This window comes from Anopheles moucheti, chromosome 3 (genome assembly GCF_943734755.1).
Source record: "Anopheles moucheti chromosome 3, idAnoMoucSN_F20_07, whole genome shotgun sequence".
Taxonomy (NCBI): domain Eukaryota; kingdom Metazoa; phylum Arthropoda; class Insecta; order Diptera; family Culicidae; genus Anopheles; species Anopheles moucheti.
Window position 1 is genome coordinate 10,222,077 of NC_069141.1, and position 17,212 is coordinate 10,239,288.

A 17,212-nucleotide genomic window follows, 5' to 3' on the forward strand; every position below is an offset into this window, starting at 1 on the left:
TCCGTTGACCCGGAAAGAATTCCATCGCGTTAATTCCCCCAAAAAAGTTTATTGCGGATCACCCAGTATACAGCAAAAAGGTGCATTATTGTACATAATCGTTCAAATAGCAAGAACCAACAAAACTGTTACTTTTTCATCACGCCGTCATGAACGAAAGCGTCCCAAAGGGGGCACGATTGGTTTGGAATACGTGTGAGCTTTGCGTTTGACTTTCCTGCGCTATTGCGCTTGTTGAATTGCTTTCACGCTATGGGAGGGGAGAAAACTTGGAAACAACGCGCACCATTACGGGGGAATGCAACCCTATACGCGGCAAAACAAAACCCCGGTCTGGGAGTGGGTGGGAAATCACGAATGTGGCCAAAGCTCAGACAGCGCCACTAGCAAACCGAAGCTTGCGGCCGTATTGGAATAGTGCTCGGTAACAGTCCGGACACCCTTTGCAGCCCCCGGCTGTTGCCGGTGTCCTTCATGGCAAGTGGGAACCTTCTTTGGCCTACTCGGGACTCTCAGGACACGTTCCCAGTACTACCCAGACCGAGGGCATCGAAATTTGTTAGTAAAAGAATAAACCGTTCGATCGGGAACGCAGCCATTTCAGGAGGTATCGGCCAATTGGGTTATATACAATCGAACAGGCGCTACAGTGCTGATACGGCACGTGCATGCGAGATAGGAGGCACGGTTGGTGCGAGAAATGTTCAAGCACCCTCAAGTGACTCGTGCAGTTGTAATCTTATCCAATATTTTGTCATTAGTACGACAACATTTTAATTGCTTTTGTGATGTGATAATTATGTGATTGTGTTACGTTTGAAAGTAATAAACAATTTTTTGAATTCCATAAAATTAATTAATTGTAATAATTTTTTGTTCGCGCTTTCGATTACAATACTACACGCTCCCAACACATTGCCCATCGAGCAACATCGTCATGCTTTCTCGCTTCGGCAGGTTTGCTTGTGGATTAGTTAGAACGCATGAGCATGACAATTTTGTTGCTGGGGTGGGAAACGTTCACAACGCGCAAAGTTCAACGACCCCGTGCTGGAGGGTGTATTGCGGCTGTCTGGGCGAGATTTCCCAGCCTGGTCCACAACGCCGACGACAAACTTTTGTTATTATAAACGAGGGTCAGGTACGGGCCGCAATATTATACCAGGCTGGCAGGAGCGGTGCCCATGCTGTGGCGGGTATACGATAGATCGCACCGCACCCCCGTTTTGGTCTCTTGACGCGGTTGTCTGATCGAGACGAGCCCCCAAAGAAACAAGCGCACGTTGGAGCTTCTCAGGGTTGGTTTCAGTGTAAATAGCGGGGTGAGCTACAGTAGGTTGCTGATTTTACCGCGAGGTAAGTGGTTTTGTTGAGTTTCACCATCAGGCATATTTCATGGGAGTTAATAACAATTGAAAGATGTAGGAATAGTATAGAGGAGTATGGCAGTGTGTACACCATCGATATTTGAAGATAAAACTACTGTAGACGAAATTTGACCTGCTCTGTACGTACGCGGGCATTAGATGGCAATCAAATGCATGAAAACCGCCGGCAGTAAGAAAGAGACTCGTTTATGTTGGGTTTCGTCTATTGCGACTGGTGTAGAATCGCCACGCATCATTGTACAAGTTCACCTTCGAGAGGTACTGAGCGCGGTGCTGCATGGTCTCCTGTACTCCTGGTCGATGTAACGTTTTGTTGACGGTACAGCTATAAATCACACGCGAATATGAATGTGCTAATACGACCAGAAGCTGCTATAAGGGTCGGCTATGTTACGCTTAGGACGGCGGGACACGTAAAAAAAGCATATCCATAATCGCCCCAAAAAGCTTCAACACAAAGCACGTGTTTTGCCTGTTCGAATTAGCACGTGGGTTTGAGTGTGGGCGGTAACCGCTGGCCTACTACGGTTGCAATTTTTGTGCACTACACGCGTCCATAGCGTCACTAAAGCGTCGAAAGAAGAGAGAAAAGTGTCCCCAAAGATAACAGGCGTCGAGGGCCGGGTGGAGCACGACTCGAGTGACAATCCGGACGACAAAAATTGTTAAGTGAAAGCAAACCTCTCCCCCTCCAACCCCTCCTCCGTCGCTCTGACCTCATTTTCCCACTTTATATCCCCAAGCCAAGCGCACGAACATCCACAACCGAAGACTGTACACGGAGCGTTTGGAAAGTTTCTACTTCCACCGTTGGGCAAAGGGACAGACAGCCCTGCCCTTTTCACGTGGGTTGACATCGCCCTGCCGGGCCGGGTGTCACCATTGCTGGGGTTTTGTGCGCGTGTCACCCAAGCAACGCACCTTTTGCTTCAGCTTTTAAAGCAACGCCACGAAACGAACGAAAAAAACAAACCCGTGACGTTGTTGCCGAGACGAAAAAGAGGTTTCATTTTTTAATCCATCCATCGCTACCCAGCGCTCATATTTGTGGCCAATTTTGAGGAGATGATTCCCCGTCGTCTATGGATGACCGGCCCCGTGGGGAGGTAAAAAAAGGCCCCCGACTACTACTGCTCTGGGCCGGGTTTCGTGCATTCGAACGAAATCCGAAGCAGGCCGGGCGGTCGTATCTTCCCCACCTCCGCCCCGAAGATGGCGTTTGGTTTTCGGGAAGGGAAAACCGAATCGGGCCTCTCGGTGCGCCGGTTCTTAGTGGGTTCTTTTCCCCGGTGTTGCGTGAGTAAAGCACGGCTTGTGTAATTGTTAAATAGTAAGCGCCGTTCCGGCCAGGGCCGCATCCGTTACAGAGGGTGACCGCCGTTTCGCGTTACGATTGTGTGGATCGCTGTACCGCAGAAGAGAAAATAAATGGAAGGGTTTGAATTGTGCGCTGTTGGGTTGGCGTAAAAGAAAGTGTGGTTTAGCGATTGCTAGTCCACAAATTTGAACATTTGTCTCTTTGAGATATCGTGTATGTAGGGGGCTACCTTTATTGGAGAATTTAATATTACATATTTAAAAAAGAAAAAAAAAACAGCAACAAATTTGCAGGCGACACATTTTGGTAGATACGTGTTCAGGTAGGCCTTTGTGACGTGAAGTGACTTTGAGATTTGTTCTCGTCCCACCTATAATAATCACCACCACCAACCAATTGCGAAGCGACGTTTCGTACAACCTAATATCGCTGTGTGTTGCTTCACCACCCGGCTGTGTTTCGGTGCGTTGAACCAATCGAATTCCTGCACTGCCGATGCGTACGTTCATCGACAACGAAACATGCGCTCTTTCTACAGCTTCATGCAATTACAGATGGTACTTGGCCGCCGAACTCACGTGCTGAATGAAGTTTTCAGTAAGAAATGTTGCATTCGAGCAGTTGACTTTCTAAATGTGATAGGTAGGAAAACTTTTTCGTTGGTTTTCCTTAATGGTGACATAAATTGGTGGTTTTGTAGAATTTTCCCTTAGAATATGATTTAAAAAGCCTTGATTGTAAATTGCCCATGAAGTCGGCACATCGGTTTTTGCCATAAATGCCCTCTAACCATCACAGTGTGAGATATTCTGATGATGATTAATATTCTCAGCTTTGTTTTCCCCACTTCATTTTTAATTCCATGCACCCCTCTCTGTGCTAACGTTTCGCAGCAACAGCACCAGCGTGAATTGCAGGTAACGGTGATGGGAGATGCTTTCCAGTCACCCTTAACTTCCCCCACCCACAATTTTCCCCGCGTTTGCAACATCACACCAGCCAGAGAGTTTTCCATCTGGGTGAGATGCTTCCGTTCATTTACCCCCGCGCGTGTCTGTGGCAGCCTCCTGCAAACATAGCAACCTGGGAAAAGTTTTATCTCATTCACTGGACCGAGATGCTGGTTCTCACGCAATCGCAGCATCTCCACCATCGTTGCGTATCGGCACAAAAAACGGCATCTTGCTGTAGTTATCAGCGTGCTACAATTACTATTACCAACACCACGTCAACCGGTACACCAACACCGAGCCACGGGCACAGAGATGTGTATCGATTTGTTCGCGTGCCTTCGCTGTTCCCCGTTTTGCTAAAAAAAAATCAAACCCGCCTCTTGCGTGAAGTAGGGGCAGCAGCAAACATTAAGGGGAGCGCAACACAACCGCAGTGGGGTCGTTTTCTATTCGTTTCTATCTTTCATACTCACCTTCTTGCTAAATCCATTGCCAGGCACGCATGCAAACGAGCGAGCAGTGCAACGATGCTTAGAAGGTGATTAGAAAAGCGCGCGCAAGTACGCGCGTTTGCTTCGGGGCCGGTTTCGTTCGTGTTCGTGTGTTTCGTAGAGTGGCGGGGTTGTTTCCCTTGTCGATCGATTTCGCAGGGTGTGTTTCTTCCAGCGATAGAAATAGCATCGCTACCCAACACACAAACACGCAACAGAGACGCAACGTGGTGGATTCAAACGTTTTGTGTGTGTCGGGCGATGGGAAGATGTTGCGCACTAAGCGAGACACCTCCACTGGCTCCTTCGACGCTAGTTGCTGCATTAGAAGGTCGGATCGTTCGAACCGTTTCGCTATCGTCGGATCGCTCGACTTGCCAAGCGGATTGGCTTCCTTTATGGCGTCCACAGCAGGGCCACCGGGGACCATCGTGGAGGGGAGGGTGATTAGTCGGATGTTGGGATGGATTTGAGCCGTCTCCCCTGCCTAACCCCGGCTAATGCGAACTCCGACTAACAGCGGTTGTGACTGCTGGGAACAAATGGCATATCCGAAACCGGTTTCAACTGAACTTAATCGGAATCTACCCGGTTGACAGACATTTGCAGCAGGCGACCGCCGCTGTGTTAGAAATGTTCGTCACGTTCTCCTAGAGTAGGGTCGATAATGCTTCTTTCGTGGATTTACTTTACGGATTTACGCGAAATATTGTTTTTGTTACTTGCAGTTGAGTGTAGTTATTCAATGTTTCTTTTCTAGGTGATAAATAAATAATGTAAATGTAAATAATGTTTTGTGTTAATAAACATGAAATTTAAAAAACATTATTCATTATGACGATTGCTATTTATATAACTATAGATGTTGAATTTCCTTTGAAGCATCCGTACATTATTGATAAACTATACATGAAGTAGTTTAAAATTATTTTAACCTTCGAGTAGTTTCGGAATAATTTAATGTTCCATTGCTAGCTGTTAATTTTAAAAATGTCTTTTTTTTATCAAAACATATTATTCACAAAATTTGATTTTTTTAATTGCTGTTTTTAGATTTCATATCCCCTTTGATACGTTCGTAAATTATTAAATATCTGTACATTGTTAACTATTTGATTTTTTAAAGTTATTTCCACTTTCAATTTTAGTTGCTGACAGCCGTTTTCCGATTAAATTCGGTTCCTGGGAACCAAAGCGACAATAAATTAATTCTCAACTTTGTGTTATCAAACTTTATGGATGTTATAGAGGTTTTAAGTATTTCTACAAAAATATATTATCAATAATTTAATTACGATTATATTCTGCAGCATTTTTATTTCCTTTTTCATTCATAATAACACCTACAATCAACCTCTAAACGCATAATGTACAGTGTCGCAATGAATCGCAATGCCAACGTATTTACCGTTTCCTTCGGTACAATAGCAGTTCGCATCTGTTTCGTTGCGTATCCCGCAATGTACATATGCTGATTTTTCCGTCCGCGCTAGGACAGCAACAACAACAATAAAAGAAATTGAGAGAGAGAGTTAGCAACACCGCACCACCAGGGTCGCATGAATGATGCGCTGGCGCACACCCAAACAGGGTGCGTTTGCAGCATGGTTTTGAGATCTCCTCTAATCGGTTTCGTTGCCATGGGTTACCACAAACCAGCCCATGTGCGTCCTGCCTGCCGCAACAAAAAGCACACGCGGGTACAGGTCGGTACAGCATAACACACGCACACTACCGTACCGTGAACGAGGGCTAGTACGACCATATCATCTCCATCTCCATCAGCGTGTAGCAGTGTTCTGCCGTGGTTGTGTTTGGAGGATGGTTTTTCATCCACAGGGTGGTTTATGCTGGCGCTGCGGTTAGTGCGACTTGAAAATGCCATCACATACATACGCGAATTTTCATCGTAAATAATATTGCATTATAAAACGGGGGATTATTTTAAGAAAGCTTCAAACAATTATTATCAAACTTTTGTTTGTTTGTCATCATATTTGGGAATATATTTTGCTTCAATTGTGTTTGGTTTCGAAAACAAACACATTTTATTGATTTCTAAATTGGTTCAACATTACTGTCTGAACATTACTACGATGGTGATAAACAATTTGTGTTGGCTGAATCTGATTCAGATAAATTATGAATCTGAATGAATCAATCTGAATCTCTGAATGAGCGAGGATTCTTGGATTTAAAGGACTCCTCACTCCTGCTCAGATTCATATGAGTGATTCTTCTCAATAGATTCATTACGCACAACACAAAGAACGCAAAGAATTATGCAGAACAAAGAATCGTTATCTTTATCACCACCACACTACAAACATTGAGCTACCGTACGCAGCAGTGTGAATCCGTCTTGGAACTCATCCTGATCAATGGTCCACATCATTGCACCACCGAGATCTTCGCTTTGAATATATTCGCACTTCAATCGAATACTTTGCGGATCATCGTAGCTTACCCATTGATCGCCAAACACCGCGTAAGGTACGCACTGTTCACTGTCCCAAACGCGACCCGAGCTAAAGTCGTCCTGCACCTCGTAATACGCCAATGTTCCGTCTTCTTGTGTGAAAACTCCCGATCGACCTGCACCGGTGGCATTTGCTCGCGTTCCGTGAATACCGCTGTTGGACAGGGTAAACGTACGCCCATATGCAGCTAATCCGACGATTAGCTTCGACCGTGGAGCACCGCCTCGAACCCAATAGTTGACACTTTCCTTAACGTTCAGTTTTCTCTGGTAGTCCGATTCTACCTGTGCCCAGGTGAGTGGTGCATTATGGCCCGTATAGCTATCCCACGCACCATTGTAATCGAAGGTGTTCAAAAGGATGTAGTCCACTTGACGGGCAATACCGGCCACGTCATACTCACGGTTCACACCAACTGAAGCGGTTATCAACAGTCCGTGACCGTGCAGCTCCGACGAAAGTGCGGCCAGCAGCTCTACGAAGTTGGCACGATCGCGGTCAGTTGTTGGAAACTGCCAATAGATGTTGACACCATTGAAACCATAGGTGGTACAAAATATGCGCACATTTCTAGCAAAAGTAGACCTCTGCTGCTTGTTAGCGGCCACACTGGAAAAGGTTCCACAATGACGGGCACCGCCGAAAGATGCGAGTGTTTTCAGATTGGGATTTTTGTTGCGCAAATCGTTGAATTGACGCATCGTACGCCGCTCATTCTCATCCTGATGCTCAACCGATCCACTATGGTCCAGGTCCGCATATGCGTAGATTAAATGTGTGCAAAGGTTCACACTTCTGGCGATGTCGTCCACATCGCATTTGCCTCTCCCATTGCGAAATCGTGCCCACGAATCGTAAAATCCAAACACGGGCTCTGAGAAAGGATAAACGTCAGAAACGCACAAAATCAGCTATCAGTAGTTTTGCTACGGACGTGGTGTTATCACAGTTTCGACCACGATAACTTACTTCTTGGCATGGTTGGACGTAATGTAGGAAACGAACACGGTTGACGTGGAACAGAGCACTACCGGACTCTTCAGTGTCACGAATGCGAAAACGATTGCCACGAAATGCGTGCTAAAATGCCCTGGTAGTCCTACGAGCTAGGTTGATTCGTGGAATGAAAATCAATCAGCTGAATTCTGATATGATTATCTGGGGATATCTCGCTTTACAGCCAGTGATAATTGTTGTTAGTAGATGACAATATCTAATCATACGTGGGCCGTGTTGCGTTAGACGGTCGGAGCCTTGCTATTATATACCGTTTCATATACGATACGCATACACTATGCCCAAAACGTAACATTTAGACCTAACGTCATACAAATTGGAAAGTTTTCGTTCTAACCGGTATCCCTCTCCTGCTTGCATCCACACGGAATAGAAACGTTGAAATGTGCGGTGCCCGGGGGCATGATGGTAGCGGCGCCGGTCTTCACACGAACGGACCCCGTAGCAAGGACTGATTATCCGTCTACGTGGTTAAATAAATCTAGAAAGCCAAAAATGGCAGGCATGATCTAGTAGGTCGTTACGTCAAGATGAGAGTACTCTTCTTTATTGTCGTTATGAATGATGGACCTTGAAGCCACGGACGACGTACTCGTCGAAACATTGCCTTTTTCCCCATTTAGTTGCAAAACAAGCGACGTTTAAACACGCATCTACTTTTTCTCCACGTCGCATATCCACGTCGGTTACTCGAAACCCCATGATCGATGATCTGCTTTCAGCCCCGCTAGAACTATGACTGCAGAAGTGATACAATACTCCAATCAATAATTTTAAACGGTCAGGACCCTTTAGGAGTTCAGGATTTAACGATATTCCTTGCACCGTAGCAGCAGCATCCCAAATCAAATGGATTTTACTAGGATTCTTAGGATTGATTACTACACCTAAGGGTAAATCACCAGCACCTTCCTATGTCTGTACTCTGCAGACATCACCTATCGTAGCCCGTTGTGTGTAATTTTCCTTTTCGTACTTCCTTAACAAACAACGTACCCTGGCGTAAAGGTTTGCATTTTTAACTAACCGTCTTTCCAACGAATGGGACTGTTTTATCGCCATTTTGTAACCCTGCGGGAAAGTGATATTATCACGCTTCCATAATAATTTTGTTTCGAAACCTGTTCCGTGTTGTATTCTGTATTGTAACCCGTTCCGTTGTGTGTAACTGTTTATCTAATCTGAGGAAGTCAGATTGCATTAGTGTAAGCAGGGTGTAGCAGTGTTCTGCCGTGGTTGTGTTTGGAGGATGGTTTTTCATCCACACGGTGGTTTATGCTAGCGCTGCGGTTACGATGGTGATAAACAATTTGTGTTGGCTGAATATGATTCAGATGAATTATGAATCTGAATGAATCAATCTGAATCTCTGAATGAGCGAGGATTCTTGGATTTAAAGGACTCCTCACTCCTGCTCAGATTCATATGAGTGATTCTTCTCAATAGATTCGTTACGCACAGCACAAAGAACGCAAAGAATTATGCAGAACAAAGAATCGAAATGCGTGCCAAAATGCCCTGGTAGTCTTACGAGCTAGGTTGATTCGTGGAATGAAAATCAATCAGCTGAATTCTGATATGATTAACCTGGGATTTCGCGTTTTAGAGCCGCAAGTTTGATTCCAAAAAGAACGGTGATAACAATCTTTTCCTACTTTCACGGCACACAACGTAAGGTCGGTGACACGGATGTCACTGTTGTTTTGAATATTTGACGGTTGCTGGCGAAGCTATGAACATAAAACACACACGCTCGTGGTCAGTTATTTGAGTACAGTTTATTTGGGGTGGTTTTCAAACACATTACTCTAACAAAACTCCAGAAACATAAATTGTACACGCTAAAAACCTACAAACACACACACACACACGCAACTTTAATTTATTAAGTAAGAAGTTACTTAATTTTCAAAAAAAAATATAGGACGCCGTTCCTTTATAGCTATTGGTAATAATATCACTACTGATAAGCAGCTACTGTTTCGTCAGATCTTAACATAATAGCGTAATGGTACCATTGTCACCGCCGACGAGCATCATCCGGTTGAGCGGCAACAGGGCAAAGCTGGTCAACACACCGCGGAACGTTTCCGAGCGCAGTTTGGTGTACGAGTAGGGTGAATCTGGTTCGATTGCACTGTACACCCCGATACGGTTTGTCGGTGTGCCTACGATCAATTCCGGCCCATTGTTCACCATGCAGTGGGCCGGCTCGGGACGATTTCTGCAATGGATTGGGGAAGAGGTTTAAATATAAAACTTGGAATGGAATCATCAATTCTTGCCATTCCTGTGTGCAGTGTATCGTTAACTTTACCTCATATGGAACTGTAGATGACCGGTGGTGGGGCTCCACACACCTATCATCTGGTCAAGGCTTGAACTGACAAGCTGACCATCGTTCGGTGCTAATAGTTGGAGGAGATCGTTATCGTTGGTACGCCAGGACGATATAATACCACCCGTACGCGCATCCAGCACTCCAATGTGTCCGGAGGTAAGGCCAACCGCCACCCAATTTCCGCTGGGCGCGACGGCGATCGTGCGTACAGTGCCGGCTGGCGTTAGTGCCACCTTCCACTCGTGACAGTAGCTAAAGGTACGCGCATCAATAAGCTTCACGGTGCTATCAGCGGTTCCAGCCAACACCAGACAGTTGGGCGAGGGAAATGTCTTTACCACAGACACGGGCGAATGTTTCGGCACATCAAGCTGACCTATTTGAGCACCCACGAATGGATCCCACAGATGCACACCGGAATCGCACGATATCGTTAACCTGTGGGAACGCCAAAACGGATGTTTAGTGTCGTGTTCAGAAGTCGTAAAGCTCGGAAAAAAAACAAACACTTACCGTAGAGCTTCGAGGAACGCTAAAGAGTGTACCGATTTGCGATGGTTCGCGTACGTAAACTGGCAAGAGGATACCTTCGAACCGTCACCTTCACTGCGCAATGACCACAGCTTTACCGTTTTGTCTTTCGAGGCCGAAATGAAGCTGTTCTCATTGTCCAGCGCTAGCACTGCTTTGATGGAGTTCGAATGGCCGGTGTACGTTTGCAGCTTAATCTGCTTCAAATTGAACCGAGCGTCCTTTTCCGATCGTCCAATCTCGTGTTCCCAATACGCCAGCCAGTTACCACGCAGGTTGCGTGAGCTGTTAACATTATCGAGCCGATACGTTACCAATCCGAGCAGGTCTTTGTGTTCAATTCTTCCCGGCCCGGTACCGGCCGACGACTCGATGCGATTCCCGACGATGTTGGAACCGAAACTGTTGGAGCAGTTCAATGAATCCATCTGCTCTTCGTCCGTTGCCATTGCTCCCGGTTGCATCGAACCGTGATCACCTGAGGCGTTAGTTCCCGTCCGGCCATAATCCATCTGTTCGTGCTCGTGGCAGAGATTTAATATGAGCGGCAGATTGGTTACGCAGCGACTCATATCCTGCTGGCCAAGATAGTTTAGGAAGGGTACGAAGGTGAAATACGCCAAATTCGGCGTAAACACATCCCGTATCTCTTCCATCGCTTTGGCACGGGAATTACCCTGACCGTGGACCGGATCGGAGGCACTGCCCAGTACGCCCGGTGGCGTAAAGCTACCAAACGGTGGATCTACTTGCGTCGTTTCCGCGACGATCGACGAAAAGTGTTCCTGCTGCCGTGCGTACGCTTTATCAAAGATCAGGAAAAACCGTTGCAATCCCGGCACACAGATGTGTTCGCGTGTCATTTCACGCCCTATGCGCACCGAAATAACGTAAAGCGCATCGATCAGCTTGCGGGACAGCACGGACCGGGCCAGGAATCCGCTCGGCATGGTATACTTGGAGGACTCGAGCAATCGTACCGCCGGGTGTAGGATCTGGCGTAGAAACACCTCCGGCAGTTGCTCCATCACGGTCGAATCGTTGAGGTACGGAATGAGACATTTGAGCAGTTGCAGCGCACTGATCAGTCCTCCTTCCAGGGTGGGTGTAATCCGCTTCCGACAGAGTGCGATCACCTCGCTAATGTGTGGTAGATATTGCACCAAAATGAAATGCTCACCGAACAGGGCCGATATAGAGGTCAGACAGTCGATAACACGTAGGGCCGCTTCATCGCCAACCACACATCCCTCTGTGATGGAGAAATGGTTTAGTCCCGTCGGACCGCTGCTGGTTGTCGGCGATGAACGGTTCGGCTGGCTACCGTCCGCACTGGGGAAAAGGTTCTCCGCACCGATATAACAGAGTGTGAGCATCTTAAGCAGATTCCGGGAAAGGTAGCGTGCGGTCAGTACCGGACCCAGTCGATGCGACAGCCAGATAATGCTTTCGGAACTCATTTCCGAGATACGATTCGAACGCGTCTTGTTGGAGTCGGTCGATTTGGAGCGATTCAAAAGTCCCGTTCCGGCCAATGACTCCCGGCGGCCCTCGCTGCTAGCCGTTGAAGGTCCCGCTGCGACAGATGATGTGCCTTCTTTACCACCCGCCGTTAAGTCCGGCGTCTTCGGAAGGAACTCGCCAGAATCGATGCTCTTTTTGCTACCAATTTCACACCCTATCGAGTGGAACTCAATGCTGCGCCTGAAGGAAGGCGTCGGCGGTATGGGAATGGTGGGCGACTTTAGGTCACTGCTTTGCCCCGCTGCTATCACATCTTCAAACGCTTCCTCTGCCTGCGAGTGGTTCAATTTTAAGTCGAGCTCTTCATCGTCTATGATGCGGCGCATTGCATGCTCCACCGCATCGTCATCCTCGAGCGTGATGGTCGATCGTCGCTTTGCCTGTGGATCTTCATCGAACGCAAACATCTGTTCGTTGTCGTGCAGTTTCACCGCACTGTTCGGTGTGTCCACCGTCAGCAGTTCCTCCTCGTCTAGCGGATTGTATCCGGGTCGACCAGCGACCGTGGGTGAGATCGTACGATCGGAACAATTGGGCGATACGAGTGTGTTGGACACGGATGCCGGGTCGGCATCGGTTGAACCATCCTCCACGGTGGTGGTGGTGGTATTGTGAAGCTTAAAGCTCCGGTACGAACGGGACTTGCGGAATTCCCCACCGAAGGGCCAGACGGGTTCGTGTACGTGATACGATTGGTTAAAATCACCATCCCTATATCCACCGACTGCTTCGATAAGCGGCACGACAAAGTGTTCCAGAAAGCAGCGCAACCCAAAGCGCACGATCAACTTGAGCAGAAAACTGTGGTGGTACAGTTTGACCGATTTTTTCGACTTGAACGAAGTGTTTCGTGGTGTAAACTTCAGGTACGAGGAGGGTTCTCCTTCGCCGGGTGCCATCATCATCGTCATCGCATTGGTACCGAACGCGGTGCCGTCTTTACCACCCGTGCCACCTTGCGGTCTTGATGAGCCGACTGCCGTGTCCATCTCATCGGAGTCGTACAGTGCCAGTATCGGTTGTAGCAACGATTTCTGTGTCCGCCGAACGCCCAGCGTGGTCGCTATCGCATCGAACAGATTCCAAGCGGCTGGAATCGAGGTGTCGTCATGTAGGATCAACTCAACGATATGCGGCAGAAGTAGTTCCACTGCGGAGAATTGATCGCTGTGTCCGCTGGGTTGCAGCAGTGGATCGACAAGAGCGACACAAGCATTTACCTTACACTCGGCAATCAATCGTCGGTACTCGATGCGCGTTCGATCGAGCGCGGCATATCGCGAGCAGCTTTTACCATCACATTCGAAGAATGTTTGCAACTCAAGCAACTGTAGACACTCGTCGAAGGCCCGTAAGGCACGCACCGTCTGGTAGAGCCGGTGATAATGCGCTGGGAATGGTATGAGTAAATTTGCAAGCAGTGGCTGCAGGTACTGATGGGGTGTGGGAGGCGGAAGGCCCCGATTCGTCACTCCCGACAGGTCCGGGTTCTCCTCCAGACCGAGCAGTTGGCGCACGATCGGCAGTAGGCAGGGTGGAAGTGATCGCGGTTCATCGGTGACCAGTCTCGTGCAGGCATCGAGTCTTTCGTCAAATTCCTGCCGCAGACAGCTTCCCAAGGGTAGTAGCTTCGGTGCAAGAAACAACTCCACCACCAGACACCCTAACACTTTGAGATCTTTCGTACGTTGCTGTAGGAGCAATTGCTTGAGATTCTGTCGGGCGGCAGTTGCTTGCTGCTGTAGAGAGGGGAATGATTGTGTGGGCAATGCGCCAGGCCGATCTTTGCCTAGCGTTCGTTCGTACGTTTCGCTGAAAATTCTGTTCACAAATGCATTACCACCGAGCAAGGTTGGACGTGCGTCCATGCGCGAACACCAGAGATCATACTCGTCGAGCTGCTTGCTCGTTTCGCCACCAATGCCCGAGTGGAACACCTTTCGACGAAACGTGCCCAGACTTTCTACGGCCGTCAGTTGAGCGATCGGGTTGTAACTCTTTGGTAGAATGATTGTGCCGGGCGATTTGGGCTGTATGTGGTTAATGTGGTAGCTTGATTCGGACGACTTGAGCACGTGATACTGCTGCTGAAGGTTCTGTGTGGAGTGTCGATAGGAAGTCGGTCCCGGGACGGCCGCTGGCGAACGATCCCGTTGCATGGTGGAAACGGTCGATGTGCCATCGTTTAATTGAGGATACCTCGTGAGGTCTTCGGTGCTGCGTGTTAGGCGGCGATTTGTTTCATGCTGTAGATGCTGCAACCGGGGCGGTGTTTTACCGTTCCAGGCTGTAGGAAACTGTCGTAATGGATGTGGACAGGCGAACAATTGCACTACGCCCCGGTGGCAAAGGTTCTGATGCTTATCGACCAGTGAGAGGCACACATTCTTCGAACGCACTGCAGCCGCCCCGGTCAGTTTGTAGCCAAACGTAAGATCGATCCAGTGATGCAGCCGTTCGGACACGTACTGGCTTTCCAGCAGCTCACGGTGCTTTAGCACGAAATCTTCCGGGCAGCTCGACCAGCTCGGTATTTCCAGATCGGGTAAATCTTCGTGGATGCTCTTAAACACGGACGGGTCAGTGAAGAACTCTGGAATGCATTCATCCGGCGTCCACTCGAAAAGACGCTGAATTGTGGCCGGATATTCGGCCGGTACCCAGATCGGGCGAACGTGTTTGCATAGTATCGCTTTCGGGGTTCGTCGTGCCATGTACACGTAGTACGTAATCTCCGACAGTACATCGGACACATGGTGAGGAATAGCGGCCGATGACATGCCCGTTGGGTCATGGACTCCAGAGCCGGCAAGCGTTGCCGCAGCTTGGAACGTGAGATCGAGTTGTGCGTCACCTTTGTTAAGGCGAAACTTTGATTTCTTCAAATCGCGCCATGCTTGCCCGGAGCGGGATGAGAAATCGGTCACCCACGGCATGATGTGGTGGTATTCCGCGCAACCCACACGCCGACCCGTCATGTTGTTGAGGATTGTAAGGTAATCGAAATTGGACAGCTGTCCGTGACACCACATTTCGCAATACTCCTTCAGTGTGTAGCTCATGGTGAGTTCTTTGGTCATGCTGATGCGCATTAGTCCCGACGAGGGTACGGGATTCGTGATGCTTAGTTCACCGATTTGACGCATCAGCTCTTCGTCGTATTCGAGCAGGTTCGCTTCGAGGTTCGGCATCACCCGTATCCACAGATTCTCGGTAGTGTAGATGTCCTTCAAGCTAACGTCGCCCAGATTGAGACCACAATCGTGGAAACTTTTCATCAGCTGCAGCAGCTGGTAAACGATGAACAGTGGCTTATTGTACGATCGTTCCACGACCGCAGGACTGTAGGTTACACAATCGAGCAGATTGTTCGCCAGGTAGAGATCGTACAGAATGTAAAACGCACCCCCAGTTTCAATGGTTGCGAGCACCGGAAAAAGGTTCACGTTGCTCAACAGACCGTCCGCACCGAGTGGCACGGAAGGGGTTTGTGGTCCCGCATAGTCTTCTTTCCCTGTAGCATTTTGCAACACAGGACAACCGAATGCCCGTGCGAGTACTTCCCGAAAGACGACATCGTGTGGCAGGGCGGCTGCTTGGTTGGCTGGTGTTCCGGCCGGTGCTGTAGATGCTGCTGATGATATGTGGTTTCCTGTCGTTCCAGCGATATCACTGGCAGTTGGTACTTTTTTACCATTTGTACTGTGGTTGATAACGGAATGCAGATCGCGCTGTTCGCTGAACGCGCTGCTAACGGAATTGCTTGAGTTTGCGCCGGCGGGAATGTTACCGGGTCGGGAAGCACCATATTTACGATAGGCCGCCTTCCAAAGATTTTTATGATTTGTGGTAGAAACGTACTGAAGCAAATGTGAATAGTGTAGGGGGTCTTCGCCATCGCCCGGACTACTCAAGGGCGAAAGTAATAGATCGTTCGATCCGGAACCAGTCGTTCCATGCAAATGCTTATTTTTCGGCAGTGGTATCACATTGCAGTTTTGCTTTTTATAAACCTAAAACAAAGAGAAAAATTCAACCCTTTTAGCATTAAAATATATCTCCAGTTTTGTGCAATGCATTTCGTTGTACATTGTTTATGATGGAAAACCGGCATTCACATGTTGCGATTGCGTATGTATGCGTGCACTTTCATACGCAGTCGCTTCCGTTTGTTGATAACCAGTGGGTGGCAGTAAAGGGAAAGCAGATAAAAGGCTTTGTTTTGATACAGCCGCGCAAAACGAACCAAATTGAGCCTCCGCGCAAAAGAGGAAAAAACGGTGTTACGAAACCGTATGGGATTGGAGTCATAATCGCGCCTAACGGTGCATTGGATTTACAGCAAGGAAAATTGCCCAATACGGAAGCGTGATGGGGAGCTATGGGAGCTCAAGCGTAGGAGATTCAGCTGAGGTTTTTTTTGTGTGATGCCGCAGGTGCTTTGTACTTACGGCTGCATAAATTCTGCTCCATGGTCCCGTTTCGTTTTCCGTTGGCCATTCAAGTGCATCGGCCAGGCCATAGGTGGGGAACTCCTTCGGTACCTTACCTTGGCTGAGGGCACGCAGCCAGGATTTGTGCACCAGCAGTACGTACCGATTCGGACACTCGGTTTCACGGATCTGATGTTTCGGAATGGAGAATTCTTGAATGAAAACCTCCATGGTGTGCGAAATAAGGGACAGAATCTCGAATGGAATGTTTACAGCGTGAACGAAAAGCTTGCAATGAAGCTAGACATGGTTTTTCGCGTTCGCACTGTTTCGTTTCACACTATTTTTTATCACACCAGCAATATCGTCTACTGCTACGAAGCTACGTCATTTTTGTAAATGAAAGCGCGGTTGATATGATGCTTCACATGCGCCAAATATTTGTACGGAATGTTTTACATCACGAATGTAAGCACTTTTATTACACAAAACGCCACCATTTATGATGCGTTCTTATCGCGATGGTACGAAAAAACAATCATCGATTTTTGTTGGAGGTAAATTTTGACGTTTGCGCACAGCTGATCGCTGTCAAAGGAAGCGTTGCCGAGATTAAGCGTTTCGTGACTTGAAGCGTTTCCGTGTGCCGTAGACGTCAAACGATTGTTTATCCGAAAGGTCACATAAACAAAATCAGCTGTTTCTCAATAGCAACAACACATTTTTTAATTTGTGT

The 17,212-nt window shown here is 47.9% G+C and overlaps 2 protein-coding genes across 2 annotated transcripts; both read right to left on the minus strand.

Annotated features, from left to right (window-relative positions):
- Nucleotides 1-6,470: 6,470 nt before the first annotated feature.
- Nucleotides 6,471-7,609, minus strand: LOC128300156 (chitinase-3-like protein 1). Its single transcript, XM_053036121.1, has 2 exons — nt 7,600-7,609; nt 6,471-7,504 (listed from the first exon to the last, which is right to left on the minus strand). Exons 1-2 carry the CDS (start codon nt 7,607-7,609, stop codon nt 6,471-6,473), a joined length of 1,044 nt encoding a protein of 347 aa, XP_052892081.1.
- A 1,903-nt stretch (nt 7,610-9,512) lies between these two features.
- Nucleotides 9,513-16,707, minus strand: LOC128301179 (WD repeat-containing protein 81). The gene is made up of 4 exons (XM_053037530.1): nt 16,495-16,707; nt 10,502-16,056; nt 9,965-10,426; nt 9,513-9,871 (listed from the first exon to the last, which is right to left on the minus strand). The coding sequence occupies exons 1-4, from the start codon at nt 16,705-16,707 to the stop codon at nt 9,640-9,642; spliced, it is 6,462 nt and encodes a 2,153-aa protein (XP_052893490.1). The 3' UTR covers nt 9,513-9,639.
- Nucleotides 16,708-17,212: the final 505 nt, after the last annotated feature.